The 16,370-nt window shown below is 46.1% G+C and overlaps 2 protein-coding genes across 14 annotated transcripts; one reads left to right on the top strand and one right to left on the bottom strand.

Moving 5' to 3' along the window:
- Window positions 1-56: 56 nt before the first annotated feature.
- On the bottom strand, window positions 57-1,098 carry LOC100843979 (transcription repressor OFP16). The gene has a single exon (XM_010238288.3). The coding sequence runs from the start codon at window positions 1,096-1,098 to the stop codon at window positions 460-462; it is 639 nt and encodes a 212-aa protein (XP_010236590.2). The 3' UTR covers window positions 57-459.
- A 1,737-nt stretch (window positions 1,099-2,835) lies between these two features.
- Window positions 2,836-11,458, top strand: LOC100843672. 13 transcript variants are annotated; one of them, XM_024462452.1, is made up of 14 exons: window positions 2,838-4,819; window positions 4,927-5,034; window positions 5,128-5,601; window positions 5,768-5,826; window positions 6,445-6,575; window positions 7,683-7,801; window positions 7,875-8,084; window positions 8,680-8,955; window positions 9,075-9,204; window positions 9,859-9,992; window positions 10,083-10,358; window positions 10,567-10,660; window positions 10,993-11,073; window positions 11,172-11,458. In XM_024462452.1, the coding sequence occupies exons 1-11, from the start codon at window positions 3,266-3,268 to the stop codon at window positions 10,128-10,130; spliced, it is 3,243 nt and encodes a 1,080-aa protein (XP_024318220.1). In that variant the 5' UTR covers window positions 2,838-3,265; the 3' UTR covers window positions 10,131-10,358; window positions 10,567-10,660; window positions 10,993-11,073; window positions 11,172-11,458. The 13 variants fall into 13 exon arrangements, with proteins under 13 accessions (XP_024318221.1, XP_024318220.1, XP_024318219.1 ...); XM_024462451.1 differs by having other exon boundaries at window positions 10,567-10,664; XM_024462450.1 differs by having other exon boundaries at window positions 10,567-11,073.
- The last annotated feature ends 4,912 nt before the right edge of the window (window positions 11,459-16,370 follow it).

The following is a 16,370-nucleotide window of genomic DNA, read 5'->3' as shown; positions in this document are numbered from 1 at the left end:
AAGGGCGAAAGGAATTGATAAACGAAGAACAAATTAACCATAATTGTTACCTCGAATGCTGTCAGTCACATTACCACGAGTATATTACAATGGTCATGCATGATGGCCTACATCGACGTACGAGAGCTAATTAAGCAGCAAAGCTAAAAAAGCACATAAAGACGTACGATTGGAAATCGATCGGCATTAACAGAAAGAAAATGAAGAACAAACTGTAATTGTTACACTTAACCACCCTTATCCGGAACCATTAATCCTAAATCCTTCTAGACGACGATAGCTCCGTCCGTTCCACAGTGCATGCCCAAGAACAGGACAACAATACGAGCGGGAGGCACGCAGAAAACCATGCATGGGGCCATCGAGATATGCATGCATACCACGGCGCACGCGCGTGCGTTGCCAGCCGGGGCCGGTCGATCTGCATGACGTACGGCCCGTAACGCCCGTTGATTGATTCTACGACCTATGCGTCGCTCTCTCCGCCGCCGCGCCGTTGTCACCGGTCGTGGCGTTGTTGAGGAGGCAGAGGAGCTCGGTGAAGGCGCCGAGGATGTCCCTGAGCGTGTCGCTGTCGTTGAGCGCGATGTAGCAGAGGAGGAGCTCGTGGAGACGCGCGCGGTCGCCGCCCCTGCGCGGGTCCAGCCCCAGCGCCTCCGCCATCTCCAGCATCGACTTGAGGAACTCCGCCCGTGGAGCCGCCGTCGACATCGACACGCTCCTCACCGCCTCTGTCTCCGACTCCTTTCTGTCCGTTGCGCGTTGAGACGGGCTGCCGCCGCTGTACATGGCGGCCGCGTGCTCGGAGGAGTCGACGATGGAGTTGGACCGGCCGGGGGGCGCGAGGAAGAGGCGGCGGGTGGCAATGGCGGCGGAGAGGCTGCCTCCGGCGGCGTCGGCTAGCTCGGGCGCGTCCCCGTCCATGTCCGGGTAGAGCGGCTCGACGGCCTCGTCGAGGAACGCCGGGGACGAGGTGGACGCCGACGACGGCGGCGACCCCGTGACCGAGGTCGACCCGGCCGACGTCGAGCCCTCCTCGTACGCGCCCGGCGGCGGCGGCGATTTCGGCCGCCGGCCGCCGGTGGGGAAGCACCCCATCATTGCGCCGCGGTCCGCGTTTCTTGGTATCTCGATCTCTAGTTTGGGAGGACGAGGATTGGAAATTGGAAATTGGAATGGGGGGGGGGGGGGGGGGAGGAAGACTGGCGTCCGCGCGTGTATATAGCGGATGGAAGGGAATTCAGGCGAGTCTTTTTGGAAAAAAAGGGAGTTATTTACCAAAAATTGGGACCCATCAGTTTGACTTTAATCCCCTCGGCTAAGATCGTAATTACGAAAAATAACGTGAGATTGCAATTGATTGGCAATCAACTATAGCAATTCTGCAATACCAATAACTTTTTTTTGTTCTTTTTAGATGACACCGATGCTAATTTAATTGGTAATCTGAATTCCGATGAGTTTGTGCCGTTGGGATCTGACCGTGTCCCGTTGCAATAATAATGCTGGGATTAATGGGGTGGCTGGGATGCTCAAGCAGATTTGTTCATTTATAGAAATTTTCGAATTGAAGTAATGAGATAGATACAGTGACGTCATATGCCCCTATATCTGACAACTGGATATGGAGAAGGGATTTGCAAACCAAGCATACCTAATATTTTCGTGTGTCATTGGAAACAAATTTCATTTTATGTCAAAAAAAAAGAAACTGTAATGGCATCGGAAGACCTTTTTTATAGTTCAAGGTATCGTGGCTTCATCGTAGAGTAAATTACTTAAAACACCACATCTAAGGCCAAGATTCTAACATGGTCACGTTATTTTTTTTACATTACCACATTTATAGAGCTACGCGGAGCTAATATAACCAAAAATAGGTTGAATGGGTTTAATTCTCGGAATCTAACTACCTGGGCTCCCACGTCATGGCAACTCATGTGGATACTAGGCTAAGTTGGGCATGGGCTCCATATGCCAGCTATGTCGTCTTCGTGCCCCCCCCCTCTCTCTCTCGGGCAACATCGACATTGCATTGAGCCGATTATGCCATACACGTCGCTAAAGCCATGCCCCAATCCCAGTTGGAAAACCAAGATTTTTGCCAGTGCTCTGCAATGAGGTCATGTGCTCCTAGCTTACGGTGCACCGCATGCAGGCTATCTAAGCAAGCAGAGGGCATCCCTCTTCTCTCCCATGCACACTTCAACGCTTCCCAATCCCACACCATGCACGATCATCAAGTTGACCTGGGCAAGTCTTCCTCATTTCTATCCGATGAGGTGCGCCACATCAGTTTGTTGTTAATGACGATAGATTCATTTTTGAAACCTTTCAATTTGATCTCTTGTTATCCCCCAGACCAATTCCCAATTCCAATTCCAAGAAAATTCGATCGACAATGAAAGCCCTAATTCCTCACCGATGGCCGCTGTTGAGCTCGTCGGCGTCGTTGCTCCGCTCGTCTCTAGTGGCTTTAGACTACACTGAAGGGTCTACCAGGACATATTGATCATGTCTCATCCGTTGTCGCCTCCTTGTCAAGACAAAGGTTTGCACCGCCATAACCTTACACACGTGTCAAGACAAAAGGTTAACAACAGCGAGTCGATGCCAGATGGTCGATGGGATTAGTCCATGGGTTTCACCGTCACAGTTTCGATGTGACCAAAAAGCCGAGACCTCCTCTCACATGCTCACATGGTGTTTTGTCGTGACATGTCTTGTTCAATGTCCCGAAAAGAGGCTATGTGGTTTCTTCTTTAGTAATTTCTTCGTATCAAATATTAATTTGTACTACATACCAAAACTTCGTTGAGAAATACCCCTGTTCCCAAACAGACCTGAAGGTAGCTGGGGACTACATTGCCACTATTCCCACACGTTCATGGACCTTGAGTAAAGAAGAACTCGGGAAGAGCCGAACAGGTTGATTCTGTTCAAAATCGTGGCAGTAGTTGCCGTAGCACCCATACAACTCGCCAAACAGGTTGATTCGCTTCAAACTTCAACAAGGTTGATCCTCCTGCCCTCCTCATTGCTCACTGCGCCATATAAACAACACCTGTTCCCTCTTCCCCAACCAAAACCACCCTGCTCGATCCCAATCCAATCTACCGTTTCCGCCTACGCTGCTTCGCCTCCTCCTCCTCCCCTGCTTTGCGGCATTTCGACGAACACTTCGTGCGCCTCTTCTCCCGCGCGCTCCTTCGCGCACGCGGCAACTCGGCAATTCCACGGGCACCTTCTCCGAGCGTTCACCACGATGGATGACCGCGGCGCCTCGGTATCCGCAGCCATCCGCGATGAGGCCCGGGAGGCCTTGAAGCTCCACAGCGCGGGCCACCCCACGGAGGCGCTGACGCGCGCCAAGGAGCTCGCCAGCGCGCACCCGGACTCCGCCGTGGCGCTCAACCTCGCCGGCTCCCTCCACCAGCAAGCCGGCGTCATGGCATGGACCAACAGGTCCCCAGATGAAGAGGGGCTCGCATCTGCCCTGGAGTGGTATCATCACCGCGCCTCCCTCAACGCTTTCTCCGCCGCTGCGCGACTTGCCCCCGAGTGCGTGGTCACCGCCGTCGCCCACGCCCAGGAGCTCGCCGCCTGTCACCAGTTCTGCGACGCGCAGGCGGAATTGTGCCGCGCGCGCGCCCTCTCGACGACTCACACCGGCTACGCCGACCCGGCTGTGCACAACGTGGAATACGACCTGTTTCGCGGCTCCACCAAGAAGGCGAGGAAGCAGAACGCTGTGGCCAAGGTCCATGACGTTATAGAGGGCTTTGCGATCATGGTCTGCAACGAGATTATCCCCAGAGAGGCCGAGGAGTTGCTGAACGCCAACAAGCTCGGCGGGCGTGCCGCTGCTGAAGCGCGAGAGCGTGCAAAGCTTCTCTCCCTGAGCTATCCGTACTCGGGGCGTGCCCAGATACTCCGCGCATATATCGACTTGGCACAAGTCCGTGCCCTCGACCTGGCAATTGACAAGATGCGCTTTCTACGCCGCACTCTCAGCATGATTGGTGAAGCGGCAAAGGTCTTCCGCTCCTCTCTCATGATCGCCTTGTTCCACGCAAAGCTCTTGTTCGTCCTGGATGAGTTTGATGCTGCAGAGGAAGAGTGCCGCCGAGCACTTCGCATCGAGACTCCTTGTGACCCCAATGAGGACGACATACCTCCTTTAGCTGTCAGGGGAGCAGATTATGATGCCAGAGTATCTTCTGTCAAGAAGCAGCTCCGTGTCTTACTCAAGCATATCGTAGTTGTGGCTGCCCTATACTGGAGCCATATGGTAAGCACGCTGCAGGAAGAAAGAATCATATCATTCAGGGTTGATACGCTGCATGAGCACTATGGTGGAATCGACCAGTCGGCAGCAAAGACCATAGCTGATGCACGACGCTTTATCAAGAAACACAATTCATGGAGTTTCTGGATTTGCCCCCATTCCCGTTGCGATGGCAAGAAGTTTATGGACACTGATTCTCTCTGGCAGCACATGTGCAGCAAGCACCGAGAGGAGCTCTGGAAGAAGCTGCAGTCAATTTTAGGTCCAGAACTTTGTGAAAATACGTCAGAGGGTGATCATTCATTGGATGGAATTACAGTTACTCTCTGTCAAGATTCAGGCCAGCATGACATCTTCCATTTACCAAGGGTGCAAGATATGTTTGAATCCTTGCTACATTGTCCATCTATTGGAATACAGACAGAGCCCTTTGCTGAAATGCGACAAAGGAAATGCAGAGAAGGATGTGAGATCCTTGAGGGCATCAAGGAGAAGTTGAGGATGTTGCCTTCAGATGTATTTAGCACTGAGGTCTATCACTTTTACATGACATTGTTCCAGTTTAGCATTTCTTCCACAGTTCACTGTCCCATTGATAATAATGTTTATCTGACTAGTGACTTGGTTTTACGTTGCAGTTTGTGGAGTATTCTTTTGGAATACAGAACTTGTGGCTTAAGTTCCTTGAAATTTCTGTTATGGATTATCGTGAAGTCATCCTTCCCCTTGCGAGATCATTCCAATGGGTTTGTTGACATCTCGTATGCTTGATTTCTCTCATTTCCACTAGTTTGCTCAACTACGCATATCGCATGTTAACTGATATCCATTTTTTGCAGACAAAGATAAAAAGATGGATTGCATATAATGTAAATGATCCTGATAGGAGTATTGGTGATGTTAATATTGACACAGTGTTCAGTAAAGTTCATGGTGCCCCTGACAGGAGTGCTTCCATAGAAAATGGCTCAAATCCCTCCCACTCAAACAGTATTGACCATCAAAATGGTGAAAACCTGAAGACAGAGAACGGTGATGTTAATATTGACACTGTGTTCGGTAAAGTTCCTGGTGCCCCTGACAGGAGTGTTTCCGTAGAAAATGGCTCAAATCCCTCCCACTCAAACAATATTTACCATCAAAATGGTGAAAACCTGAAGACAGAGAATGGTGATGTTAATATTGACAATGTGTTCGGGAAAGTTCCTGGTGCCTCTGACAGGAGTGTTTCCCTCGAAAATGGCTCAAATCCCTCCCACTCAAACAATATTGACCATCAAAATGGTGAAAACCTGAAGACAGAGAACTTGAAGGTTATTTTGCTTACCTTTATATTTTTCAGTCTTACTGAAACTATTTCAGTGGAATAATTCCTTCAGTTTTACTGAAACTACCATGGAATAATTCCCAAGCTGTGTTAATGTTTTGTTAATTGATCTGTATAAAGTCAAAGCACTGACATGGTGAAATTGCTTACAGCCTTTATGCTCAGACGAGACACTTAAGGCTGATGAGAAATATGAAGAAAGGTACAAAATGTACAATCCATTCCTAAAAAAAACTACTATGTTTTTGTTATTGTCTGGCATGTTTTTCTCTTTCCATATAGTTCTGGACATGCTGTACTTGGCTCTGCATTGATGTACTTATCACCAATTACGACAATAGATATCTCCTCTCTATAAAAGAACACTAGATGTCTCCTCTCTATAAAAGAACACTAGATGTCTCCTCTATATAAAAGAACACTACTCCCTCCGATCCATAATAAGTGTCTCAGCTTTATACAACTTTGTATTAACTTTGTACTAAATCTGAGACACTTATTATGGATCGGAGGGAGTATATGTCTTTTTTTAACGTCTCTACTCAGATGTTGTAAATCAGTAGAACTATCACTAACTAGATATAGATATGTTGACAAGATTATATGAGTGCGCAAAAAAAAACCCTTAGTATTTCATGGTTAACTTGAGTTCTCTGCTCCCTTTGTTGAAAAAACGATAATAATTGGTCAATGCACAAATAGCCAACTACAGAAAATAATTAATTTTAAAGATTAAGCATGTCCTTGACTTAGAATGCATCTAGTTTGTTAAATAGCCCTCCATTTCTCAACTATCCAAGGAAGTTCACATGTTTCGCTAATGATGCAGTCAGGTTTGTGCTGAAGATGGCAATTCTGGGACTGTGGTAAACCAAAGAACGTCAGATCCACCAATTGACGTCCATGAAAACGGGATGGACATACTTTCAAGAATTGCAGTTGCAGAACTAGATAAAAGAGGTGACAGCTAGACTGTACCTTTTTTCACACAGCACAAGTGACCCATACTATTTCCTTTCTACGAAAACAGCTGATTGTAATTACCTTACTATCTTAAACATCAGTCCAGCTCAAAAATACTGGTTCCCACTATCACAACCTGTCATGTACTCCCTCCTTCCTACAAAATATGTCGTTTTAGTTTGCTAGTATTTCCCAGATAGCAGGTCGTTTTAGGTGTGATTGTAAAGCATGTATGCAATCATTCAGTGTCCGCATGCGTTATTAAGTAGATCATGCAATTTGCTCGCTGGCCACTATGCATGCACGTGTGTCGCTCGCTGGCCCGCTGGCCAGGATGCATGCATGCACATCGTTAATGAGGTAAGGGCGTACTGATGAGATCTAACACCTTTCACCGTTGAATATTGCCCATTCGGTTAGTTTGTCCTTGGTTAATCATTCGGAAAATTTCTAAAGCAACCTATGTTGTGGGAAGGAGGGAATATAAATTAAATTAAAACAATCTAATGTTTGTAAGAGTATAATTATGACAGGAATCTAAGCAGCATGCCTGGCTTATATCTTGAGTTTGTTCTGTGATTGCATGATTTTCTAGTATTACCACTACGGTGTCCATATCTGTCCTGAGATTGCATGATTTTAGCACTATGCAGTTTCCTTTTCGTACATATATAGCCCGATTAATTCTTGAACTTATGTGACATTGACTCTTCCAGGAGATTCATTCTTTTAGTGTCATAACCAACAGATTATTTCTCACAATCTTGGAAGAATCATAGGAAGACTGACTTAGTCTGCTTGCCCAAGGCGGTTAGGCCTCTTTGATCTAGGGGAATTTCTAAGGACTTTTTGTATGATTTCAATCTTTAGGAATTTCTATTTGAGGTTGTTTGATATGTCAGATTCGAAACCTCTGGAAATTCTCCTGTGGACTACTTTTGCACTGTCTTCCAAACGAAAAATTCCATTCAGTCTCATGGAAAATAGTTGTCAAACTTATCAAATATGTTCCCCATTTGTAAACTATATGCTCCATTTTACAATTATAAAATATCTACTGTGATGCCACAAATACTTGTTCTTACAGACATTTTCATAATACAGGAACTTCTGGCCAAGCTGTCAATGAAATGACAAGCACCTCCAACTATGAACATATTGTTATTGTTCTCAACAAAAATAATGCTGGCGAAGACCAGTTTATCTTGAATCTGATCATACAGGTAACAGAAACTTGCATGTGTGGTTATGTGATATTTCATATGTCTACTCATAATTTCCTATGTATGCATGCAGCTATTGTGCAATCTGAGACATTTCAGAGATAAGTTTCTAACCGAGCCACTTGTATGGATCCCATGTGTTGACAACCCCTGCATTGCTCAGATATTTTATGAAATCTTCTCATCTTGGGAGAAAAATGAACACCACCTAACAGATGTACTACTGACTTACATGGAGACACTTCTGTGTGGAATTGTAGACTGCAACACTTTTTATGAAAAGGTACACCTTCAATACCATCGTATATATCTGCATGATTTTTCTGAAACAAAAATGATTAGAAGTTAGTTTACCACGTGAAATCAGATATACAATCTGGATGGATGCTGATGGTACCTTCTATTTATTTTATTTCATGTGTTAACTTCTTACTTTGTGATGATTGTGGGGCTTTGTGATTGTTATTACAAGTGCTGTTTTTAGTTCATACAAGAATTACTTATTTTTTATTTTTATTTGTGGAGCTTGTGATTACTATTTTTTCCTTATTATTTGTGGAGCTTTCTGATTGTTATTACAAGGAAGTGATGTTTTTAGTTCATACAAGAATTAGTTTTTTTTCTTACTTTTTCTTGTGATTGTGGAGCAAGTGCTAAATATTGATGCCAAGTATATGCACTATAATGGGCAATTTTTAGTTATTAGTATTATCATTATTATGTTTTTTGGTGTTGAGCTCTGCCGTTCTTTCTTATTGTTTGATTCTTTTACGTTTTGTGTAAAGTATTGAACTAAAAGCATATCCATTCTTGCTTCAGTCCTATTTGATTATGCATGCACATTTTCTGTGTCTTCACATTTTTTGAATAAATTGCAGTTGCAGGTTGGGAAAAATTTAGCTTCTGAGATTGTGGCCACAATTCTCATTGGGTTGCACATGTCAGAAACTTCTTCGCGTTTTCGTTTCAACAGGGAGACCGAGAGACAGGTAGTGAACCCAATCACCTGCGGAGATTGCATATGCCCAACACATAATCTTTTTGGGATCAAATTCGACGCGCAAATGAGCTGCAGGTGTGGGAATTGTTCTGAAGGATACCTATATACCACACTTTTTCATAAACTCGATGCTGGTTCACCTCAAACAACAAAGGTATGTCGTATGAAGTAGAATTTCTGTCTAGCCAACCTTGTATAGGTGGATATCCGATGCAAGATTATTCTAGCAAGTAGGAAATGTTGACTAAGCGTTCTAATTGGCCTTTTGTGCAGATCAAGTCCTTTGCAGAGCTTCCTGTTCTATTGGATGAACAGTTCTGTAGGGAAAATGACTGCGCACATTGTGGAAGTCTACAGAACATTGATCTCTTTCTTTCCAACACACCACACTTCTTTACAATAGGTAAGCTGCTTTTCTCAAACAATAAGTTGCTCTCTTGGGCCCTTTTTAGGCAAAAAAAAAACTCGACCTGCAAAGGGGTAAACCAACCCCTAGGCATTTGCATTAAGAAGAAGACCTTCTCACGCAGGTCGAGAAACCCCCGAACCCCTGCCCCACACCATACACAGTGGCACCGAAGCCCGTGTGAGAGTGGGTGGGCCTTAGGTCTGTGCTTAAGACGTGTGGCAGACGACAGGATTTTTTAACCCCAGCCTGAAATTCGCTCCCATGGGGAGTCGAACTCAGGACCTGAAGAGTGCTACTAGAGTTTTTCTGCAAAAAAGAAAAGGACCTCTGAGATATACAAGTATAAGTCAACAAAACACCGAACACAACGATACTACTCCCTCCGTTCCATAAAGATTGTCACGGTTTTGAACTAGCTCTAGTTGATAACCATGCCAATCTTTATGGAACGGAGGGAATACAAGTGTAATGAGTGTGGTATAACTTATTATGCTCAAAATTCATTTTAAAAATAGATATATACCATCAGAATGAAAATGTTCCGATAGAAAGATATATATGTATTGATCTTTAGGTAACTAGAAATTTCTGGTTCTTAAATGGTTTTTGCTTGCAGTAGTTTACACCACAATATTCATTATGTTGCAGTTTTGAACTGGCTAGGTGGCAGTGAAAGCCAGGACACATTCTCTGAAGTGCTGGCTGGCATTTCATCTCCCCATGGAACTGAATTCTTTTGCAGAAGTGCTCATTCTGCAACTATGTATGCTGTCACCTCCATGGTACGTGAACATCAAACTTTTATATTTTTCTGAAACTGTATTGTTAATGGAACTGAACAAATACTTATATGATTAAATTCCCATGTAAAGGTAATCCAAAAAGGAGGTGAAAGCAATGAGCTATGTGGTATTGGTTGATACCATTGACCTGAGAGTTTATAAGTTGTGTTGCTATTTGTTACTTCTTCCTTGACTGGTGCTTGATGCTACATTAGTTTTGAGATCTGTGTGATGCATCTTAATTATCAGCATAGATGCTGTTTAATGCTCACAAACTGGGTGAGGTCAAGTTGGTATAAGACTGAAGAAAGGTTCCTGTTTTTCTGGAATAAAATGGAGCAGGGTCATAAATGGTTCCGTCACCAGGTTCAAACTGACTAGGTTACCTTGATAATACATCTTTCTGCTATTTCTAAATAAGTGGATAACGGGTAACTATGATATCATATCTGACTTGTTCATATTATACACGGAGTAGCTCTGGGAGATATCTGGAAGTTGTCAATTCGTCCTATCAGCAACATATATTGTCCATCTACTTCACTTATATCAGAATATTTGGAACATTGAACAGAAGAATTTCGGCAAGAATCACCAGCTCGTGCGAACTGTATGTCACTGAGCTTTTTCTGTAAAATGTTCCATTGAAACATTGGAGAAATTCATATGTAGGTAACCTTCTTGGACCTTGCAACCTCTGCTGCTCAGTTTTCCTTCCCTTCATATTTAATAGGAAACGGTCTCATCAAATCACATGGAGTGGTTGCAGAACATAAGATGGAGTTACCTTTTATCTGCACATTTTGTCTCCCGCTCTCTCTGTCTTATTCTTTTTACTAGTCACTGTCCTGGTGCTTTGAGTTTTACTACAGGCCTGCAAGGTTGGTTGGATGCTCTAGTTACATAAATCTGTTGTCTTATGTATGTGAACATAGTCTCTCCTTGCAAATACATCACACTTTAGCATTCATCTTATATCAGCTTGCAAAACTCTTTACAGATCTGCTATGCTGAGGACCGCTACGTCTGCTTTGCTCGTGACGAGGACAGGTGGCTCATATATGACTCTGACACTATCGAGGTAGGCAATACCTGAGCTCATATATATCCATGCCCTCTGTTCTACCTTGTAGCCATTTTGTTCTGAATTTCTCGATGATGTGAACATCCTCCATGCAGAGTGAAGATACTTGGGAGCATTTGCTAGAGCGTTTCAGGGACTGCAAGCTCCAGCCTGAAGTTCTTATTTTTGAGGTCATCAAGTAGATTTGCAGAATCCAGACCGTTGTTACCATTTTCTATGGTTGGTCACTCGAACATCGAAGATAGGCTTTACGGTAATGTGACTTTCGAACAGATTGGTTCATGTCTACTTGTAACCCCCACGTTGTAATGGCAACCCGATACGTTCGCCTGGCCATCAGATTGAAAAAGGGTAGCTCCGTTTCAGTTTTATTTTTTGAAAATTTGGACTTCTTTCGCAGGTCTGAACCTTGGGGCAAAAAATAGATGCTATGATAATCCTATTAGAGTAGAAGATGAAATTAGGAATAGAATTCTAGAAAGAGAGGAGGATTGAGCCAAAAAGATGCTTAGACGAGCAGAACACCGACTTCGTTGCCAAACTATGAGTTTGTCGTACGGCAGCACCTAGTGGCGACTTCGTTGCCAAACTATGAGTTGGTCGTACGGCAGCACCTAGGAGCATTGCTCCCACAATCAGAATCAGTGCTTTGGTAGACCATTTTTTATTTCCAGATTTCACCATGCATGATAAAAAAAGGAGGATATAATAGAAGATAAATCTTTTGGCAGCTCAGATTTGCCCGAAGCTGCTTCGTCATCTGGTGGCGCGCTAATGCTGAGGCCCTTGGGGACGACAAATTCTAAGTAGCCAGGGCCTGTTTTTGTATGCTGTCGGCAGTTTAACTTTCTCAGTTGTTTTGAGACCATCTCCCACCTTTTGGTCGGGTGTGTCTTCGCCAGACAAATTTGAGACATCTTCCTGGAGATGGAGGCGGCTGGATTTGATGCCGGGTCGTCAGCTTGGCTTGTTGCAGTCGTGGTCCGGCCTACATTTTGGCCATCGAAGAACTCGCCAGGACTTCGCTACGAGAATCGTCCTCATTTGCTGGTGCCTTTGGAGGCACTGGAATGCGATTGTTTCGAGGGGGTTCGTCCGTGCGTGTCGATGGTGGTTCACTCTATTGAGCAAGAAGGCGCCGTTTGGGAGAGCGCGGGACTGTTTAAGGATAGAACCCTAGAACCTTTTGTAAGGGTGCGTGAATTGTGGAATGTAAGCGGGTAATTCCTAACGTTTAGGCCTCTGGGCATGTAACCGCATCGCGGTTTTTCTTCTTATAATTATGATACGCCTGCCTAGGTGTATTCTAGAAAAAAAAAGTTGTTTTGGTTTTAGAACCTCTAGCGTTTTTTGTAAGACTCTAAATTTTCTGTTGTTCTTTCGAACCTTGTATTACCGGGTTTCATTATTTGATGATGGAAACGGGGGGATTTTGCCTCATGATGCTCTAAAATAAAGAGTAGAGGTGGAATTGAGTCCATTAGAATTTGGGTGGGCCTGATCAGCCCAAGGCCTAATTGCAATGAGACCGACATATAATGTATGTTGCTTCTCACCTAGTAGCAAGGTGAGCAAGGAGAAATCCCCATGCGCGCTTCTCCTCCGCTCGCCTCGTCACGACGCGCGCGCGCCGTGTTTCGTGGATTGAGTTCGAGGCCGAGCCGTGTCGAGTCGGTGTGGGGCCAGGCTCTATCTCCTAACGCGGTTTGGAGATTTTTGTTCCGCGCGCAAGGTATTTTGGAATCTGTTACGGACGCGTGCAGATTTTGTGGAGTAGGTTCAGGTTTCCTATACCAAACCGACCATACCTGCGTGACTATAGCTAGGGTTAGGGTTAGGGTTTGGCTTAGATGGGCTGGTTTTGGCCCAACAAACAATTGCACACAAATTAATTTAATTTGATATTTAATTTGATTTTGAAATAAAATAGGAAGAGAGAGGGTGTAGGTTTAATTAGACCCGGAAATAATTTGTCAAAGTCAAATAGGATTTGTACAAAATAATTTTAGGCTTTCGCGAACACGTGAAAAGGCAAGCACATGACAACACAAAAGAAGTGACATTTCGTGCAAACGAATAATTATTTCATGCGACATGATGCTAATGGCATGGAAAATTAATTGTGATGACATGAGCATGACAGATGATGAAGATAAATAAATTACAAAACAGTCCAAAAAGGCTTAAAAAGGAAAAGGGTTGCTCTCGGGCTGTTACAACCTCGGAACGAGGTCCAGCCGTTGGTGAACCCGTTCACAACGTGCTGCGTGCCAGTGTGGCACCATGGAATAGAAAAGATTCTCACATCTAAGCTTGAGGTCGACTCTTCTGTGCCCGGGGGCTGGGAGGCAGGAGGATATCCAATCAGTGTTGTCTTTTTCGTGCATTTCGAAAAAAATTCTGGGCATTGCAAAGATCTAACATGCATGATAAAAGCGGGGACGAAGGCGCACTGTGACGCTCGTGGATCAGTCACGGGTGTCGTCGTCTTGCGGATAAGTTGTACGTATATGGCAATTACTTCGAGGCTTGATGCAGGACTCTGAGACAGGGCCAATGCCTCCACGCGTCAATCGGCAGTCCCGTGCGTGTGGCGGCAAGGGCAGCGCTCTGGCTATTTAAAGACCGAAGCAAGCGCAACACCAGCAACGGGCAAGAAGGCAATAGATGTCGCAGAGAGGCGATGGTGATGCATCCCTCTGCGCTTGTCACTGAGGGTGTTCCGACCATCGCGGCCCTGCCACATCTCTTATGGAAGGACACCAGAAATGGCAGTGTGAGAGGCGAGAGGCGTTGCGAAGACGCGGTGGGGGTGCATGCCTCCGCGTGTGCCGCTGGAGGGTGCACTGCCACCGTGTCATTGCCACGGCTCTCAACGAGGTGCTCCAAGAGCAAAGAGAACGGAAAGCTAAGTATTTTGTTTTGAGTCCTTGGTTCTTCCTTTACTAACACTGGTTTGCCGAGGTAAGCTCAGTCCCCGTGTAGCCGGAGTGTAGGAAGGACGCTTGCGGGGGGAGGACGCCCCCCACACGTGGCTCGCGGGTCCGTCCCGGAGGCGTGCGCGCTGGAGCAGTTAACCCGCAGGCGGAGTGGCTAGCCGCTGCTGTTTGGCCCTAGGTTGGCACCGCAGGTCCGTCCCGAGTCCCTAGTCTGGCCAAGCATGTAGTTGGTGAGTGCCCGGTTACACAAGGCTAAAGCACGGGAGAAACAGGGCCTCTCCCCGGCAAGCTGGTCATAAGTGGAAAAGCAAATAAAATGGCATTGGATATAATAAAACTTGAACGAGTTCACGGATAGCATTCAGAATGACAAAAAGGCTAACACAAAGTAAGTTCTAAGGAGGCTTACGCCACTTGCAGGAAAGTAAATACAAAAGAAGAAAGAGCAGATAGCTACACAGGAGGTGCTTCCGGGGCAGCCATGTCTGCATTAGGTGCTCCTCGACGCCGGGGGCTCCTCCGGCAGTTTCTTCGTCGGCAGCTTTAGCTTCATCAGCCTTGCTCTTCATCCATGCCACCATCTCTGTAACAGCATGAGAGCAACATTTTACATTTAAGCCCTTGTTGGACCTGTTTGTAATTTATTTAAATGTTGCGTGACAATTACATTTGCATCCATGCCATGCCATGTCTACTTCTTGTGTCACATGAGTTTAAAAATTTGCATCTCAACTTGTGGTTTGAATTCTTATTGTTTGAATTTGCTAGAAGATTCAAATATGAATCTTCCCTTCTTTGAGTTTGAATTCCTTTTCCTATATTTTACAAAAGAGAGTCAAATGGGTTTTTACAATCTTTTATTCCCATTTGAATATTTTCCAAATACTAGTACCATAGTTAAATTCTCCTGTTCCTCAGCTCTTCAAAAATGGTATTTGAATTTTGACTCCAAAGATATTTGCAAAAGAGAAAACAGAAAAAGGAAAAGGAAAAAGAAAAAAAATGAAACCTACCTGCTTACCTTTCGGCCCGAGTCGGCCCAGCAGCCGCCTCAGCCCCTTCCTTCGCGCGCGCCAGCCAGCTCGGCCCAGCCCATCTCCTTTGCGCAATGCCTCTTTCCGCCTTCCTGCAGCGGAAGCGCCTTCTCGGGATTACGTGTTCTCTCACAGAGCTTCTTCCTCCCTCAGCTTTTCTTCCTCCTGCCCGGTGAGCCCCGCGCGCCCTGTCGACGCGACAGCGACATGACGGCCTTCCCTCGCCTACTTAAGCGCCCCCAGCGCCTCCTCCTACCTGCGCCGTCACTAGGAAACCCTAGTTAGGGTTTCTTCTTCCCTTTCTGCGCGCTGCCATCGCCCTCGTTTCCTTCGACCGCGGACGCTACTCCGACGAGCCGCCGTTCCAGCCGGAGCTCAGAAGCACCGACCGCGTCACCAGTACCACGCGTCGTCTACTTCGTCTACGCGCAAGCAATTGGCCGGAGAGCATCCACGTCCACGACTACCTCATCTTCTTCCTCTTCGGCCGCCGGCGAGGTCTTCTCCAAATTCCGGCGATGACGAGCCTCTCCTCGAATCATCTCGTGCACAGTGAGCTCCGCCTCGTTGATGCGCATCCGTCGCACCCTCCCGCTCTCTCTAGGACTCCCTGTAACGCGAGAACCATGCGACCACGCCCTGGACGCCGCCGGCGAGCTTCAGCTCCATGCTGCGCGCGTGTGCCGGAGGGGCTTGTGCGCTAGCCTTCATGCTAGCCTTCCCTCCGTGAAGCGCCAGGACAAAAGGCCATGCCTTGGTACCCTCCGCTGCTTGCCTAGGTCGCCCGCGACGTGCCCCGCCGTGGCCGCCGCGTGCAACCGAAAAGGCATCGGCTAGTTTGGTTTAAGAAGCCGTGCGCCCTTGATCTGTTAAGATCCGACGCTCTACCGCAGTGGCTTGTTCCTTCGTGTTAGATTTGGCCGACGCGGGTTTGATTCCTCCCCAGCGCGAGATAAAACCTACATTTTTGGGATTCACCGACGACTGACATGTGGGCCCCACGGACCCACCTGTCAGCGGCCTGGTCTACGAGCGCGCTCGGTGGAACGAGTCCACGCGTCTGTGCCGTGTCAGCGAGCCCGGGTCCACACGTCAGTGACCGTGGCTAGGACCTGACCGGGTGTGTTTGGGTTTTTCTTTTCGGATTTGTTATAAAAGTCCAGAAATGCTTAAATCTTGTTTAATTCATAGTAAATGCATGCTAAGTCCAATTTGGGCAAACCATGTATGTTTTGGAATCAGGAAAATGTAAGGAATTTAACTGTGCTGTTAGTTTTCCATTTTGACGTTTCTAATTTCAAATATGTCCCTGATTTGAAAT

This window comes from Brachypodium distachyon, chromosome 3 (genome assembly GCF_000005505.3).
Source record: "Brachypodium distachyon strain Bd21 chromosome 3, Brachypodium_distachyon_v3.0, whole genome shotgun sequence".
NCBI lineage: Eukaryota > Viridiplantae > Streptophyta > Magnoliopsida > Poales > Poaceae > Brachypodium > Brachypodium distachyon.
This window is presented reverse-complemented; position numbering and strand designations above follow the sequence as displayed.

What these genes read in the sequence shown, in the direction of transcription:
- LOC100843979 (XM_010238288.3), bottom strand. Translation starts at nt 1,098, where the DNA reads ATGGGGTGCTTCCCCACCGGCGGCCGGCGGCCGAAATCGCCGCCGCCG.
- LOC100843672 (XM_024462452.1), top strand. Translation starts at nt 3,266, where the DNA reads ATGGATGACCGCGGCGCCTCGGTATCCGCAGCCATCCGCGATGAGGCC. An exon ending in TGCAGAACTAGATAAAAGAG is followed by an intron (nt 6,576 to 7,682) that starts GTGACAGCTAGA and finishes TTCATAATACAG; the next exon opens with GAACTTCTGGCCAAGCTGTC. An exon ending in GCAACACTTTTTATGAAAAG is followed by an intron (nt 8,085 to 8,679) that starts GTACACCTTCAA and finishes AATAAATTGCAG; the next exon opens with TTGCAGGTTGGGAAAAATTT.